The following is a 15,904-nucleotide window of genomic DNA, read 5'->3' as shown; positions in this document are numbered from 1 at the left end:
CGCCATGGATGATCAGCGGGCTCAAGCGGTACCTCGCCTCGTGGAAGACGGGTCGGGGCCCGGTCGCCCCAGGTCGCGACGTGGCTCGGGCGGGGGTGTTCGGCGGGGCGGCGGCACAGCCAGGCGGAAAGCACGCCATTCTATGTCACAAGTGACTCTAAGGTCGTGTCGCTGTTTGGGCGATTGACTCGATGACTCGAGACTGGACGGCAAAGACGCAGCTGACAGACAAATGTGTCTTCCACTCGTCTTCACTTTTCAAGCGCTCTGGCCTCCGCAACCCGCGGCCCACCTCGCCGTGACCTTGGCCGTCTGTCACGCACAGCTACGCGGCCAGTAACATTTTGAATGTTGTCTGAGGACGACAGCACAGTGAGGTGTGGTTAGCACGTCTCCCTCACATATTGTCAGATTCGCGGTATGGCGCCATGCAATCGTCCACATGCCGTTCGTCACTCTAATTGGCCAATCTGTCAATTCACATAAACATAAAGACATTCATTCATTTATGGGAAGACAGATAAATACAACAACACTCACAAAACAAGTGTTCTTTATCATCTGTAAAGAACAACTAACATTACTGCTAAGTTGTGTCTCTGTCTCTATGTAAAGTATATTCTCATTACACTGCCCCCCAGTGGCTGAGGTGTGCACACAAGAAGGAGCGACACAAAATTGAAGCAAAAAAATGCAAAAACTCATTCTTTACATTTAATTTACTTGTCATTACTGTTTGAGTTTATAAACTAGAACATGCAGTGTTATTCTCATTATTTATAAAAAGAAAAACACAATACAAACATTCTTGTTGGGTTTTCATGCAAGGCAAGAACATATTAAAGGCATTTCTTTTATTTCAGACAAAAAAAAATTCTAAATTTGATACATGGTATTTGCAAGTACAAATTTGCCTTCTAATTATGCTGTATAAAAAATTATGCACGCAATACTCACAATTGAAAAATCACTTTGTTCCTGTGAGTATCTCGGCAAGTCAAGTGGGGTTGGTTGCACCTGGCCTGCCCGTCGGTGGTGAACACGCTCATGTCAGTCTTTGCGAATCACGCTCACCACTGCTTGGCGACCTTGAAAATCACCCGTGTCACTCGTGCCCAGTGGCCTTAGTGCCACATGTCTGATCACGTCACCGCCGGTAACCCATCCAAAACTTTCAGGGCAGATGTTCAAAAATCCTCAGTGCTTGTTCATTCAATGTGTTTTCATACCAGCGCATCGAAATCAACAAGTCATCTGGACACACAAATGAAATGCTTTCCTTCTGAAATACTTTCACATATTTTAGAATACAAGTTCAGGTCTATGATGATAATATATTTCCCATGTGCTTCCTTTTGTCCTTTATGCCCCCCCTTGTACCTCCCGCTTGTGTCCACATGTCCTTCTTGTGTGACCATACGTCCCCCTTTGTGTTCCCCCATAGCATCCCTTGTAAGTTTTTTTTATTTGCCTCAAGTCAAGTGTACTCTATATGTTTCCCACTTTTGTCCCAACTGTGGCCCCCTCGTTTTTCCCTTGTGTCCTTTTTGTGTGACCCCAGCACCTTCCCACCACCCACACGACATCTGCGTTCCTATATTGACCCCCCCCCCCCTTCCCTTTTGTATCTTATAGACTGTCCCCTTTGGGTGCCCCTTATGTCCTTTTTCTTATCTGGCCCTGTGTCAGTGTGTGACAACATGTCTGGATGCGATGCCTGAGGATGTTTGTAGCAATGAGTCAAACAGCATTTACACACGACTTGGCATCAACGCACATCGGCTTCTGAGGACAACATTTGGATGACTGCATCTTCATATACGCAAACGCACACAATGCACGACAAAACAACTGCTGTACACAGCGACAATCCAGTGGTCCAAATAGGTGAGTAAAGTGTTTTCTAAAAATTTTGTTTTACACTTTGCGACATTTTGACCCTGGAACAGATTAAATGCATTATTTCCTTGATGTAATATAATATAATATTTTTTGTTCTTTTCTAGCATTCGCTGTGGGGACACATTGTGTGATGCACTACTCCTTGGTAACACCAGAGGGCGTCATGTCACTGCTATAGTATAGAGCTGCAGATGCAAGTCATGTGATCAGAGAACCCACGCACCTATTCACACACAAAGGCGCACGAACATGAACTCACACACCCACTAACAGTCTCACACACGCACTTGCACGCACACACTCGTCTCCCCCTCTCGGTTTAACCACGCCTCCCGTAACTACGTCACAGTTGATGACGCCTTGTCCGATTCAATCCTGGAGCCAAAAGAAAACACCATCAGACCCATCAGACCTCCACGCATGCTTTCTCTCTTCTTTGCGTGCTACTCAGGAACCGATTGGGGGTACAAGGCCTGTCTGGAGAGCCGGGTAATAATAAGCGGGTGGACCTGGAAGTGGATTGTTTATTTTATTTATTTTTTTTATAAATAGGATAAGCTTATTGGGTGATCTCCACGCACGCTCTTCTTTCGCTGCGGATGGCACGCGAATGAGCAGCTTTGATTTTTTTTGTCACTTTCATCCTAAGTGGAGGTGACAAGGAAAAGCGAGAAAGAGTGCAGGAGGGGGGAAGTTTGACGGACATGGCGATGGTGGCGTGGAGGAACCCCGAGGAGGGGACGCTCTCTTCCCAGATATCGCATGTTGCTCCCTTGGCTCTGCCGGTGCACATGAACCCACCGTCGGCTTCCTTGGAGATGCCCCCCGTTGCAGCACCACCCACCGCCGCCACTACTAACAATAGTTCTTCTTCGTCGTCCTCGTCGTCGTCGGACAAGCAGGCGAGCGCGCACATCGAGTGCATCGTGTGCGGTGACAAGTCCAGCGGGAAGCACTACGGCCAGTTCACTTGCGAGGGCTGCAAAAGCTTCTTCAAGCGCAGCGTGAGACGCAACCTGAGCTACACCTGCCGGGCCAGCCGAACCTGCCCCGTCGACCAGCACCACCGCAACCAGTGCCAGTACTGCCGTCTCAAGAAGTGCCTCAAAGTGGGCATGCGGAGAGAAGGTACGCGCCTGCAGCATTCTTTATTGATATTATTACGTGGATTTCTGAGCATTTTCAGCTGCTTCGAAGTATTCCAACTTAAAAAATGTTGAGCACATTCATAAGAAGTATTCGTCTAATTTGGCTTTATTCTACATTTCCTTTGACAATTCTGAAATTTGTCATCATTCCATTTTTTTATGAAAACATTCCCAAATAATGAAGGCATTTTGCAAATTTACCTTTTCCTTCACCATTTCTTCATTCAAACAATTTCACACTGTTTGTGAAACATGTTAAAATTATAACGGTATGTCAACATAGTGCAGTTAAACATTTTTTCAGAAGGAAAATCTCAGTTTGCAGCTTGGTTACACAGGAAAAAGTTACTGGTATGTGTGGTATCTATTTTTTAATGAAATCGTCATGTGATACTTTTATTTTTAATTATTATTACAATCCTTCAAGGAGAAATTCTACTTCCCTTTATCGTTTCATCCTGTAACATTCAACTTCATGCATTATTTGAAATAAAATCTGTTAACTTACTACATTATTTAGGAAAAAAAAGAACCTGACAAGTCAGTATTTCTTTAAACACGTAAAAAACAAATTAACTCCATTTATTTATGGGTTACATTTAAAAAGTTGATTTAAAAAAAATCTAGAAACTGAATTGCCTTCTTCCAGATTTATATTTAATCCAAACAATAGTATATCTGGTCCTGAATAATCTTTTGGGCAAAACGTGGTCGTTACAAGGCTAAAATGCGTTGACTTTAATAATGATGTTTATTCCCAATCAAATTGATGAACTGGGATTAAAATAAAAAAGTGGTTATATTTGTTTTGTTTTTTTTAAAAAAACTATAAACTATGTAAGAGGAGCCATATTTTGATAAGGTTATTCTCACTCAAAATGGACGCCATAAAATGAAAAACCATGTGATTCATCTCAGCCAATCAATGCTGACAGAAGATCCACTACATTATTATTAAATATTTATATATACGTACATATTTTACAGACATATGCTTTTAAAACATTGTAAAAGTAAATAACATATATATAATAATATAATAACATAGATATATTATAGGCAAAGCTTTAATTTCAAATTCTGTATTTTTAATTACAAAAATAGCTAGGGAAGAAAACACAAATGACGTTAAAAATTAAAGCAAATGCAGTTAAATGCGTGGGTGCGCGCACGCGTGTAAATTGTATCTTGCGTTACCACCCAAATATCACCAACCTATTGATCCGAATCATACCAATGTAAACAAATATTCATCAATCATAGCAGTGAAAATTAGTTGTAGTTGAAACGATCCCCAAAAATGACGCGTGTGTGGTAACTACACCGAATGATCAACAATGTACATGATCGGAGTTTGACTCATCCATAAATATATATCTGTATCGAATCCAGATGAAACCAAATTAGTGAGTTTCGATGCAGCAAAAGTTTCGGTTTGGAATTGAGGAGGCGGGGCATGGGTCTGTCAGTCGGTCCCTGCGCGTGTGCGTGAATAGGGGGGCGGGGGTGAAACCAACCGGGACGCCAGGAAGACAGCCAGTCCTAAATTTAGCACCTCTCCAAACCCCCTCTGGCGTGATGGCGGAGAGCCTCGCACGCGATCCAGAACCCACTTTAATCCTCTCCCGTCTTGTTTCAAGTCTGGTTTGTTGACATCTTTCAAGTGCAGTCCGTGATATTAAATGCATGGCACATTAATTTTTATGGCACGATGAACTAGTTAATTAGTTGTGTTATGTAACATTTAGAGTTGTTTTGTGACAACATTTGTATTGCTTCTGGCATATTTAGTGTAGTATATTTTTTGGGCGTTACACAACTGTTTTATTTCAATGATGGTAAATTTCAATAGCCATATCTTTTATTTCTGTCTGTTTATATTTATTGATTGGATTTATTTTCTAGCGGTGCAGCGAGGCCGGCTCCCCCCGGCGCAGTCGTTCCACGGCCAGTTCTCCCTGAGCACGGGGGAGCCCCTGCAGTGTCACTCGTACCTGTCGGGCTACATCTCGCTGCTGCTACGGGCCGAGCCCTACGCCACGTCGCGCTTCGGCTCGCAGTGCCTGCCGGCCGGTGGCTCGGTGGGCATCGAGAACATCTGCGAGTTGGCGGCGCGCATGCTGTTCAGCGCCGTGGAGTGGGCCCGGAACATCCCCTTCTTCCCCGACCTGCAGGTGTCCGACCAGGTGGCTCTGCTGCGGCTCACCTGGAGCGAACTTTTCGTACTCAACGCGGCGCAGTGCGCCATGCCAGTGCACGTAGCGCCGCTACTGGCCGCCGCCGGCCTGCACGCAGCCCCCATGTCGGCCGAGCGCGTGGTGGCTTTCATGGACCACATCCGGGTTTTCCAGGAGCAAGTGGAGAAGCTCAAGACTCTGCACGTGGACTCGGCTGAGTACGCCTGCCTTAAGGCCGTCGTGCTATTCACTACAGGTACGTGACGTCATCGCCGGTCACACAAAATGACGATTGCCATTTATGATTATTAACGTGGTATTTTATTACCTGGCGTGGCAAATGCACTTCCATATGTGAAGTAGTTTAAACCCACCTAACTGCAAATATTTGTTTTTATTTTCATTTCATGATATATTTGAAAGAAAAACAATATACTATGACATGCCAACATAGCAAGATAGCAAGTCAACAGCTCATGCACCCTCGCTCCATGTGACGTCACGAAGACAGTCTGACCTTAAGATGATTATCATTGTGTAAATTGATTATAATTCTGTATATGCAATATAAGAGTGAAAAGTGATAATGACCATAATCATTCACTCTTATATTGTATATACTTTAAAAAAAATAATGTATACATTTACAGCATATATATGTATATAAAAATAGAACTAATCAATGAATAACAAATGTCCAGAATCTATCAAATCCATGCGATAAATGATGTATGTGGTTTTAAATACAAAAAGTAGTGGCATCTTATGTAAGAGCTTCCGTCAAGGCAGTCACCCTACTTGACCCAGTTGAACCTGACCGCCCTTAAAGGGACAGGCCGCATTTCATGTGTCATGGAAGACATTTAATTAACTGCATCAGTCATGTCGTGTGGAAGGAGACTCAAACCTATATCTTTTATTTGTTATGAAATGTGGTGTAGTTTTGTTTTGTGGCCTACTTGATATAATTTTGTGTTGTTTTATGGAGTCCAAAGATGCTTCGGGGCAGTGAGTATGCGGTACTAGGCTCCCTAAAGAGACAAGAAATATTTTATTTCTTATATTTAAGGGCAGTGTTGATTTTTGAATAATATTACAGTGGTGTACAATAATATTAAATGCAGATTTTAGGAAGAAAACATCTGCTCTTGCTTTTGGAATGCAAAAATTGATGGAAATATTTGGTATTTACTGTTGTTATGGCGCATTATTTAAATATTTAAATTGTTATTTTAAAGTGTAGTTAAAGTAGATTTATTGTATTGCTCATTTCTAGTGCAGATATATTTTATGGGACAGTAAAATAACTTTTTGTGCTTGTTGTAATTTTGTGGCCTGTTTAATGTTTGGTGCTATTTTAAGCATAGAATATTTACTGTGTTGTTTTATAGCAAATATTAAGTCTTGTTTTATGGTCCACTTAAAGTGCATTTATGGTGCTGTTTTGTGGTTTATTGTAAATATTGTTTTATAACATTACACGAAGGATTAGATTTTGATGTTTTATGGCATAGTTCTTGTTTTGCTACAGTCGGTTCTTGTGCGCTTGCGTGTGGGTCCACATGAGTCCGTGTGGACACGTGTCATCAAAGTGGGACACATGTCAGCGTACAGGAATTCTCTCCGCTTCTGCTCCTACCATGTCGCAGCGCGGTGCCCTACATTTGACAGCGGCCATCTTGGCGGTGGCGTGCCGAGCGAGCGGGTCAAACGAGGTCGAGCTGGATGTTTATCTCGGTGGCGGCTTGCAGATTTGTTGTTGTCGTCTCGTACGTTCATGCGCCGTTGATCTAGTAGAATCGCAGACCCCATTAAGTGATTTCCTGTTATTTAGTCTGATGCCCTAATATCATTTGGAAAAGTTTGATGAGTTGTGAGCAGATGCCATCTTTGAGTTAACATTTAAATCCACTCACCAAGATGAAACATTGCCATGTTGCATTCTTTGAATGAAAATCTGTCAAATGATAAAATGGAAGCAAGTGCAAGAAGCTTGTGTAGTATATATATGCATTTTTTAAATTAATTTACAGATTATAGCTTCAGAACTCACTGGGTCGTTCATCTCAGTGCAGATGGACAATAACCCCTAATAAATCTTGCAGGTAATATAATTCTCACCTGAATAAGAATTTAAATGCAATTTCCTTGAAAAGTTGACATGAGATGGATGGATGGATGGATGGATGGATGGATGGATGGATGGATGGATGGATGGATGGATGGATGGATGGATGGATGGATGGATGGATGGATGGATGGATGGATGGATGGATGGATGGATGGATGGATGGATGGATGGATGGAAGCTGACATGAGTTTGCTTCCACACAATATTGACACGTCTCTTTCTATTCTTTTTCTTGTTCTTTTATCGGTTTCACGCCTGACCAGACGCATGCGGCCTGTCGGACTCGGCGCATGTGGAAGGTCTTCAGGAGAAGTCTCAGTGCGCGCTGGAAGAGTACGTGCGCAGTCAGTACCCGAACCAGCCCAGCCGCTTCGGCCGCCTGCTGCTGCGACTTCCGTCTCTGCGCTCCGTGTCGTCGGCCGTCATCGAGCAGCTTTTCTTCGTGCGGCTGGTGGGCAAGACGCCCATAGAAACGCTCATCCGGGATATGCTGCTGTCGGGCGGCAGCTTCAACTGGCCTTACGTGCCCGTCCAGTAGCGCCCCTCTGTGGGGGGAGGGTGACTCAGCTGAGGTAATATCGTCTCTTCCAGAATGGACTTGCACAGCCCAAGACATGACATTGGAGAGACACAAAATAGATATAACGTGCGCATCAAAAACTGATTTGCGGCCACTAATCTGTGTTTTGTTTTGTTTTTTTTCGTTTCTACTATTTTCTTTAATCTTTTTTTGTTTTGTTTTCAGCTATTTGCTGAAACACTCACCCGTTCGCAACGTTGTAAGTATTGTGTGCGCATACAATATTATTTGTTTTATATTATTCCCATGAACAACTTTAGTCCTAGGTGTAAAATAATGGAACACAGGGTTTTCTTATCTTTTTTTTTTAAACGTGCGCTCCATTTGAGTTGTCATGTATTTTGTGAGCACATTATGCCTATTTCATGGCCACAGATTAGCACTTTGTGTGCACATTTTATCTATATTGTGGTAAAAGCTACCCCACACACCCCTGTCCTGTCTGTGGCTCCGAACAAACTTTTCCTATTTGAGATTACTGGACATTTTTTGCAGTGTTGTAAAAGATGTATTGCCCCGTGTGTGTATATGTATCATAGTTGTCATTTAAAAAAAAATGTTTTAAGAAGGCAGCAGGGCTTTTTCATGATATTTGTTGTTGTGTGTTTGTCAATATATTTCTTTTTAATTTCCAGAGATGGCACTTTTTTCTGTTAAGGACTAAACAAACAAAAAAAAGTAAAATTTTACACGAAAAGCACGCACAACCTAGCAATTAGCTCAATTTATATAGCAAGAATGCAATTGAGTATATCAGTAATGTCATTACTTTTTGTAACAGCCAGTAAAAAGCAAACCTCTACACATTTTGTTACTTTTATATTTTTATTTATTTATAATTGTGTGTGTTTTATTTTTTACACTGTTGTTGTTTGGTTGAAACACAAAACTGATGGGGAAAAATTTAAAACTCAATTTGGAGATATTTTTCATTAGCAATGATGGATTTTCTCAACAGCAATAACTATATTTTATTTTCAAAATTATCAACCAAATGTATTCATTTGATTTGGTTACTCCACAACATGACTCCAAATTTTTTATTGTCATTTTGGCAATCCTCAAATGCAAAAAAATTCACTAGAAACGTGCAAAAAGATTAGAACAAATTAATTTCTTTTTTTTCCAATTAGTGACTGAATGAAATCATTCATTATTCAAAGAACAATTTCACAGACTTAAAAGTCATCAAGAAATTCGTCAAAACTCACACCAGCCAACAATTTAGGGACTTGAAAAAAAATCATTATTTTATTTATAATAAAAATATTGTAGTAATATATTGTGTTATTATCACGGCTCGTAAAATGTGTAAATTGTCCTTCTCGAGATTTTTCGTTTCCAAGTAAGTAATGACATTGCTCATTGCTGAGTGTGCGCGCGTGCGTGTTCTTTTTGGACAAACACTCATGTTCTGTGAAAGCATATTTGTTTAACATAATTGCTACTGTGTTAAATTATAACTCAAAATTTGTACAAAAAAATAATGATAATAAAGTGTATTTGATTTTAACACATGTAAACATGTCATTTTCACACGACATACATGTAATGGAGTGTGCGCAAGTATGAGTAACTTTTCACGTGCGTGTGTGTCTGTCTGCGTGCATGCGCGCGTGTGGATTAAACAGCTTCTTCGCTTTGGGGCCGTAATGAGGGCCCCCCCTAGGGGCTTCTGTCACTCCACTTTAGCCTGAGAAGCTTGACGCTGTGGTTCCACTGGGGGGTCCGGGGCCAAAGGGGAAAACATGTACGGCGGGGGAGCACCACTGCTTTTTTTTTTTTTTTTTTTTGTAACACACACATTTACACCGTTTTATGCGGGAATCAAACTCACGGTGGTGATGTGCATTCCAGTACTTTTAAGTGAATTGAATCTTTAGAATCAGTTCATTCAAAAGATTCGTTCAAACGAATCGTTCAACGAATAGCCCCCGCCACACACACACACATTCGTTGTTTTTTTGTTTTTTTTATCTTCAATAACAGACAGAACTAAGCAATACACCAGGCAAAAAACAATCAAGTAAACACATCCCATGGAAACAACATATACATCAACCAATACAACTAAAAAATATATTATACATAACGGGAAGTTGCGTCACTTACTCGTCTCGTTCGTGAACGGGAAATTACGTCACGGACTCGTAAAGTCCCCCTTCCTGAAGTGATTCGTTCTTTTTTCAGTTCATATGGTTTCAACCAGTAGGTGTCAATAACGCGCATTGAAGCTGGTGCCACCTCGCCGTAAAACAAAACGAAGAAGAAGGAGTCCACGAGTGATTGATTTTCATTTCCAGTTCATCGCGAGAACGTATCAGTGAGGGAACAAATCCTGACTTTCCCGTTCGCGAACGAGTTAATGGGTGAACTGCCTTCCCGTGCATCAACGGATCAGTCAGTGAACGTGTTGCGTGGCCTGGCGTGAACTATGTAAGCCAGAATGTCGATTTACGATTTGCCAAGGAAAGAAAGAAGCACTCACTGAAACACCACTTCTTTTATGCACGTTTTCTCCAAGCTAACGGCTAACTTTATTGCATGAATGGATGCGCCGTTATGCAACAACGGGGAGCTTATGCTTCTCTTTGGGTCATCTTGATTTTATAACACTTATACTAGTTTTAAAATAACGTGTATGCATATATACGCCTAAATATTGTTATTCAATATATCTACTGCAATTTCACATTAGATTGCTGGTTTGAAATGTACTTTTAACATGATTATTATTATTATTTTAATAAACATTCAAACCTTTTAAACCTTGTCTGGTGTTTTATTCCTTGTTTTTATTTTTTGGACATGAAATCAAAATAGTATAATAGTTTTAAAATAATGTGTATGCATATATACGCCTAAATATTGTTATCTAATATAACTACTGCAATTTCACATTAGATTGCTGGTTTGAAATGTACTTTTAACATGATGATGATGATGCTGATGATGATGATTGATGATGATGATTATGATTATTTTAATAAACATTAAAACCTGTTAAAACTTGTCTGGTGTTTTATTCCTTGTTTTTATTTTTTTGGGCATGAAAACAAAAATCTGACATTTGGTTCACTGCTTTATATGACAATATGTATACGTTGTGTAATATGTGTTGGTGTCCCCCAAAATAAAGAGCAAGTAGTCAAATACACATTCTTGACATGTACAAAAAATGAATAAAGTTATTAGGGTCCGTGTGACATCACAGATCAACCAGCCAATCAGGAAAACATGTTGGAATGCGAGCTAGTCCTTGGGGCCGCGTTCCAACATGTTTTCTAAGTGACCCTCGTTAAGCGCACCTGCGGGAAAACTTTTAGCTTCTTTCACGTTCAAAAGGAGCTAAAAGTTTTCCCGCAGGTGCACTTAACGAGGTAATCACACGGACACTCAATTAGGTACACCGCCATTTTCAAGTGTACCTAATAACAGGCCACTTTATTAGGGAAATATCATGGTCAAAGGTCACAGGTGTCAAGCTCTAGTGCTCGGGCCGCGTTCCAATATGTTTTCCAAGTGACCCTCGTTAAGCGCAGGTGCGTGAAAACTTTTAGCCACTTTCACGTTCAAAAAGAGCTAAAAGTTTTCACGCACCTGCTCTTAACGAGGTAATCACACGGACACTCCATTAGGTACACCGCCATTTTCAAGTGTACCTAATAACAGGCCACTTTATTAGGGAAATATCATGGTCAAAGGTCACAGGTGTCAAGCTCTAGTGCTCGGGCCGCGTTCCAATATGTTTTCCAAGTGACCCTCGTTAAGCGCAGGTGCGTGAAAACTTTTAGCCACTTTCACGTTCAAAAAGAGCTAAAAGTTTTCACGCACCTGCTCTTAACGAGGTAATCACACGGACACTCCATTAGGTACACCGCCATTTTCAAGTGTACCTAATAACAGGCCACTTTATTAGGGAAATATCATGGTCAAAGGTCACAGGTGTCAAGCTCTAGTGCTCGGGCCGCGTTCCAATATGTTTTCCAAGTGACCCTCGTTAAGTGCAGGTGCGTGAAAACTTTTAGCCACTTTCACGTTCAAAAAGAGCTCAAAGTTTTCACGCACCTGCTCTTAACGAGGGAATCACACGGACACTCCATTAGGTACACCGCCATTTTCAAGTGTACCTAATAACAGGCCACTTTATTAGGGAAATATCATGGTCAAAGGTCACAGGTGTCAAGCTCTAGTGCTCGGGCCGCGTTCCAACATGTTTTCCAAGTGACCCTCGTTAAGCGCACCTGCGGGAAAACTTTTAGCTTCTTTCACGTTCAAAAGGAGCTAAAAGTTTTCCCGCAGGTGCACTTAACGAGGTAATCACACGGACACTCCATTAGGTACACCGCCATTTTCAAGTGTACCTAATAACAGGCCACTTTATTAGGGATATATCAAGGTCAAAGGTCACAGGTGTCAAGCTCTAGTCCTTGGGGCCGCATTCCAACATGTTTTCCTGATTGGCTGGTTGATCTGTGATGTCACAGACCCTAATAACTTTATTCATTATTTTTGTACGTGTCAAGAATGTGTATTTGACTACTTGCTCTTTATTTTGGGGGACACCAACACATATTACACATATTGTCATATAAAGCAGTTAACCAAATGTCTGATTTTTGTTTTCATGCCCAAAAAAATAAAAACAAGGAATAAAACACAAGACAAGTCTTAACAGGTTTTAATGTTTATTAAAATAATAATCATCATCATCATCATCATGTTAAAAGTACATTTCAAACCAGCAATCTAATGTGAAATTGCAGTAGATATATTGGATAACAATATTTAGGCGTATATATGCATACACGTTATTTTAAAACTACTATTTGTTTTCATGTCCAAAAAAATAAAAACAAGGAATAAAACACCAGACAAGTTTTAACAGGTTTTAATGTTTATTAAAATAATCATCATCATCATGTTAAAAGTAAATTTCAAACCAGCAATCTAATGTGGAAATGTAGTAGATATATTGGATAACAATATTTAGGCGTATATATGCATACACGTTATTTTAAAACTACTATAAGTGTTATAAAATCAAGATGACCCAAACAGAAGCATAATCTCCCCGTTGTTGCATAACGGCGCATCCCGTCATGCAATAAAGTTAGCCGTTAGCTTGGAGAAAACGTGTATAAAAGAAGTGGTGTTTTACTGAGTGCTTTCTTTCCTTGGCAAATCGTAAATCGACATTCTGGCTTAAAGTTCACGCCAAGCCACGCAACACGTTCACTGACTGATCCGTTGATGCACAGGAAGGCAGTTCACCCATTATCTCGTTCGCGAACGGGACAGTCAGGATTTGTTCCCTCACTGATCTGTTCTCGTGATGAACTGAAAATGAAAATCAATCACTCATGGACTCCTTCTTCTTCGTTTTGTTTTACGGCGAGGTGGCACCAGCTTTAATGCGCATTACCGACACCTACTGGTTAAAGCTATATGAACTGAAAAAAGAACGAGAAGTGATTCGTTCACGCTCGTTCACTGAAAATACTCGTTTTTTTGAACGAACTGTTCACTCACGAGCACACACTAAGTGGAACCCCACATCTTCAGCGACTCCCCAGAGTGTCGCTGCTTTTTCAAAAGGAAGGAAGCGGCTCGCGCAGGTCTATTTCCTGTCAACCAATCAGATTAAATCTTTTTATGCACAATTATCAAAGAAATTAAAACAATTGTTTTATCTGTTTTGAAAGTAACGTTAACAATTTTTACAGATGCTTGATAAACCAGAGTTTTCGTTTTTTTTTTTCTCTTAACCTTATTGAGGATAAGCGTTTTGAATGAATGAATGAATGAATGAATGAATGAATGAATGAATGAATGAATGAATGAATGAAAAATAAGAAGATTGGAGAGAAGAGCGTCAATCTTATCTGTACAAAAAAATCCACGCATACACAAAATAATGCAAGGACTCGATCTTTTAATCTTTTAATATAATTTTAGGGTTAACTCAAAATGTTTTCTTTGTGTTTTGAATTTAATAAAATTGTTATTGAATTTTAAATGGAGATACAAGATGCATGCGTTTTCTTCTTCTACATCAGCAACATTGTTCAATTTTATAGAAATGGTGCTGTTTATTTTGTTTATTTATTCATTTTGTTGCTAAACCTAACCCTTACGTTTGCATGTTTCTTTTTGGACAACAATGACACTGAGGCCGTTGCCATATTGTTTGTGTGCTGTGAACTTTGATTTGTTGACCTGTTGAGCTTCTCCGTAACCCCGTGGCGATCGGACGTGTGGAATTCCTGGTGGTTAACTGCTCGGAATGAAAAATTGTACGCACCGGGCAGGCGCCGGGGAGAGAGAGCAGCGCCTTCATTTTTTTTTCTTTTTTTTGAGGGGGTGCAGTACTATTTCTATCCATTCATCAAATCCCTCTATTTTGCATTGAATGCGGGATTATTCATGCTTTATTTCTTTTCAAGTATTATTTAGTTTTAGCTTCTCTTTGCAAAGTGTCGTTTGAAACTGTAACTTCATTTAAACTTTTTTTTTTTTTACATTGAATGTAGTTTTTAAATGTAATTCAATCTCGATTTAAATTGCCATGAATAAACAGTTACAATATAAATCATGTTTGATTAATACATTTCATTGATTTTAAAAATCTAACTTAATTTATAGTTACATTTTTAAATGTGTCTATAACTTTTAAAACTTATATTGAATGAATGCAAATTACTTTTGATTGAATTTACGGTTGAAGTCACATTTCTGTGTAAATAAATAAAAATAAAAAAATAAAAAATAAAAAAAAAAATAATAAAAAAATAAAAAAATAAAAATAAAAAAATTAAAAAATTAAAAAATTAAAAAATAAAAACAATAAAATAAAAAAAATAGAAAATACAAAAATACAAAAATTAAAAAAAATAAAATAAATAAAGTCATAAAAAAATAAAAATAGTGCTTACCAAAGACAAAACTACAATGGAAGATTGAAACGTGTGTGCACATGCGCACACGTGTGCATGCGCGTATTTGTGTGTATCCGTGATTTGCTCGCGTGCCAAGCGAGACGTCTGTCTGTATTCGGGCATATTACGTAAGAGCAAGTGTAATCGCTTATATAAGCAGGAGAGTGAAATGCACTGAAGCTACTACATCTGTGCGTTCAACGATTTTTTTTTTTTTGGATTTTTTTTTCTCTTCAAATCCCAACAGTTTCTTCATCAAATTCAAGGTTACAAACGAACGGGAACACTTTTGCATATGTCAAGGCCGCTTTGAGAGCCGCGAATGGTGTAAATTCCATGTCCCATTGAAATCACGGAGCGGCTGATAGCTTCATCCGCCTTCATGACAGGAGCACAATGGCACTATGAACCGCAGAAACACCCGACACTTCATTACCACATGGGAATAAACTCTTGTGACGTCACCCGTTAACCTGAATAAATTGACTGTACTTGAAAAAAACCCACCTAGTTTCAAACCTTACTTTAAACCCCTTATTTTGAAGCCTTCATTTTACACTAACTTTAATTTACAAGACTAATTTTAAACCTGACTTTAAATCCCTAACCTGAGTTTGAATCCCTTTTTTTGAAACACCAGCTTTACATTGACATACTTCCGTTGCATTTGCATTTAAATTAAAGTCGAGCTGAGTTGTGCCAACATTGCATCTCCCACCATCAGATCTCGTTACCACCGATGTGTAATTGATGAGTGCTGACAATAAGTCGGCTAATGCGGAAGGTAATTGTGCCAGACAAAAGGCCAAACACACACACGCACACACATCAACACATTAAGTAAGTGTCATCACCTCTGAAGCCAAGTTAAACACATAAAACACAAGCAACAACAACATATTAAACATTGAGGGTGGAATAAACATTCAGCATTTAAAAAAAAAAAAAAAAATTAAGGTTTCCATTCTTTTTCTCCCCTTCTCCCCAGAATCTTCTCATGAGGAACGTTGTCCTCTATTAGAATTCCG

General features: G+C 39.7%; 1 protein-coding gene across 1 annotated transcript; it reads left to right on the top strand.

Annotated features, from left to right (window-relative positions):
• The first annotated feature begins 2,043 nt into the window (after nt 1–2,043).
• Nucleotides 2,044–9,451, top strand: LOC125966708 (COUP transcription factor 2-like). Its single transcript, XM_049717118.2, has 3 exons — nt 2,044–3,030; nt 4,956–5,483; nt 7,622–9,451. Exons 1-3 carry the CDS (start codon nt 2,607–2,609, stop codon nt 7,894–7,896), a joined length of 1,227 nt encoding a protein of 408 aa, XP_049573075.1. The 5' UTR covers nt 2,044–2,606; the 3' UTR covers nt 7,897–9,451.
• Nucleotides 9,452–15,904: the final 6,453 nt, after the last annotated feature.

The sequence above is a fragment of the Syngnathus scovelli genome, chromosome 4 (genome assembly GCF_024217435.2).
Source record: "Syngnathus scovelli strain Florida chromosome 4, RoL_Ssco_1.2, whole genome shotgun sequence".
Lineage (NCBI taxonomy): Eukaryota > Metazoa > Chordata > Actinopteri > Syngnathiformes > Syngnathidae > Syngnathus > Syngnathus scovelli.
Note: the sequence above shows the minus strand (reverse complement) of the source record. Positions and strands in the feature narration are given on the sequence as shown.

Bases quoted from the DNA above. Each gene is read 5' to 3' on its own strand.
- LOC125966708 (XM_049717118.2), top strand. From the start codon at position 2,607: ATGGCGATGGTGGCGTGGAGGAACCCCGAGGAGGGGACGCTCTCTTCC. The intron at 3,031-4,955 runs GTACGCGCCTGC...TTTATTTTCTAG, and splicing joins AGTGGGCATGCGGAGAGAAG to CGGTGCAGCGAGGCCGGCTC. The intron at 5,484-7,621 runs GTACGTGACGTC...ACGCCTGACCAG, and splicing joins CGTCGTGCTATTCACTACAG to ACGCATGCGGCCTGTCGGAC.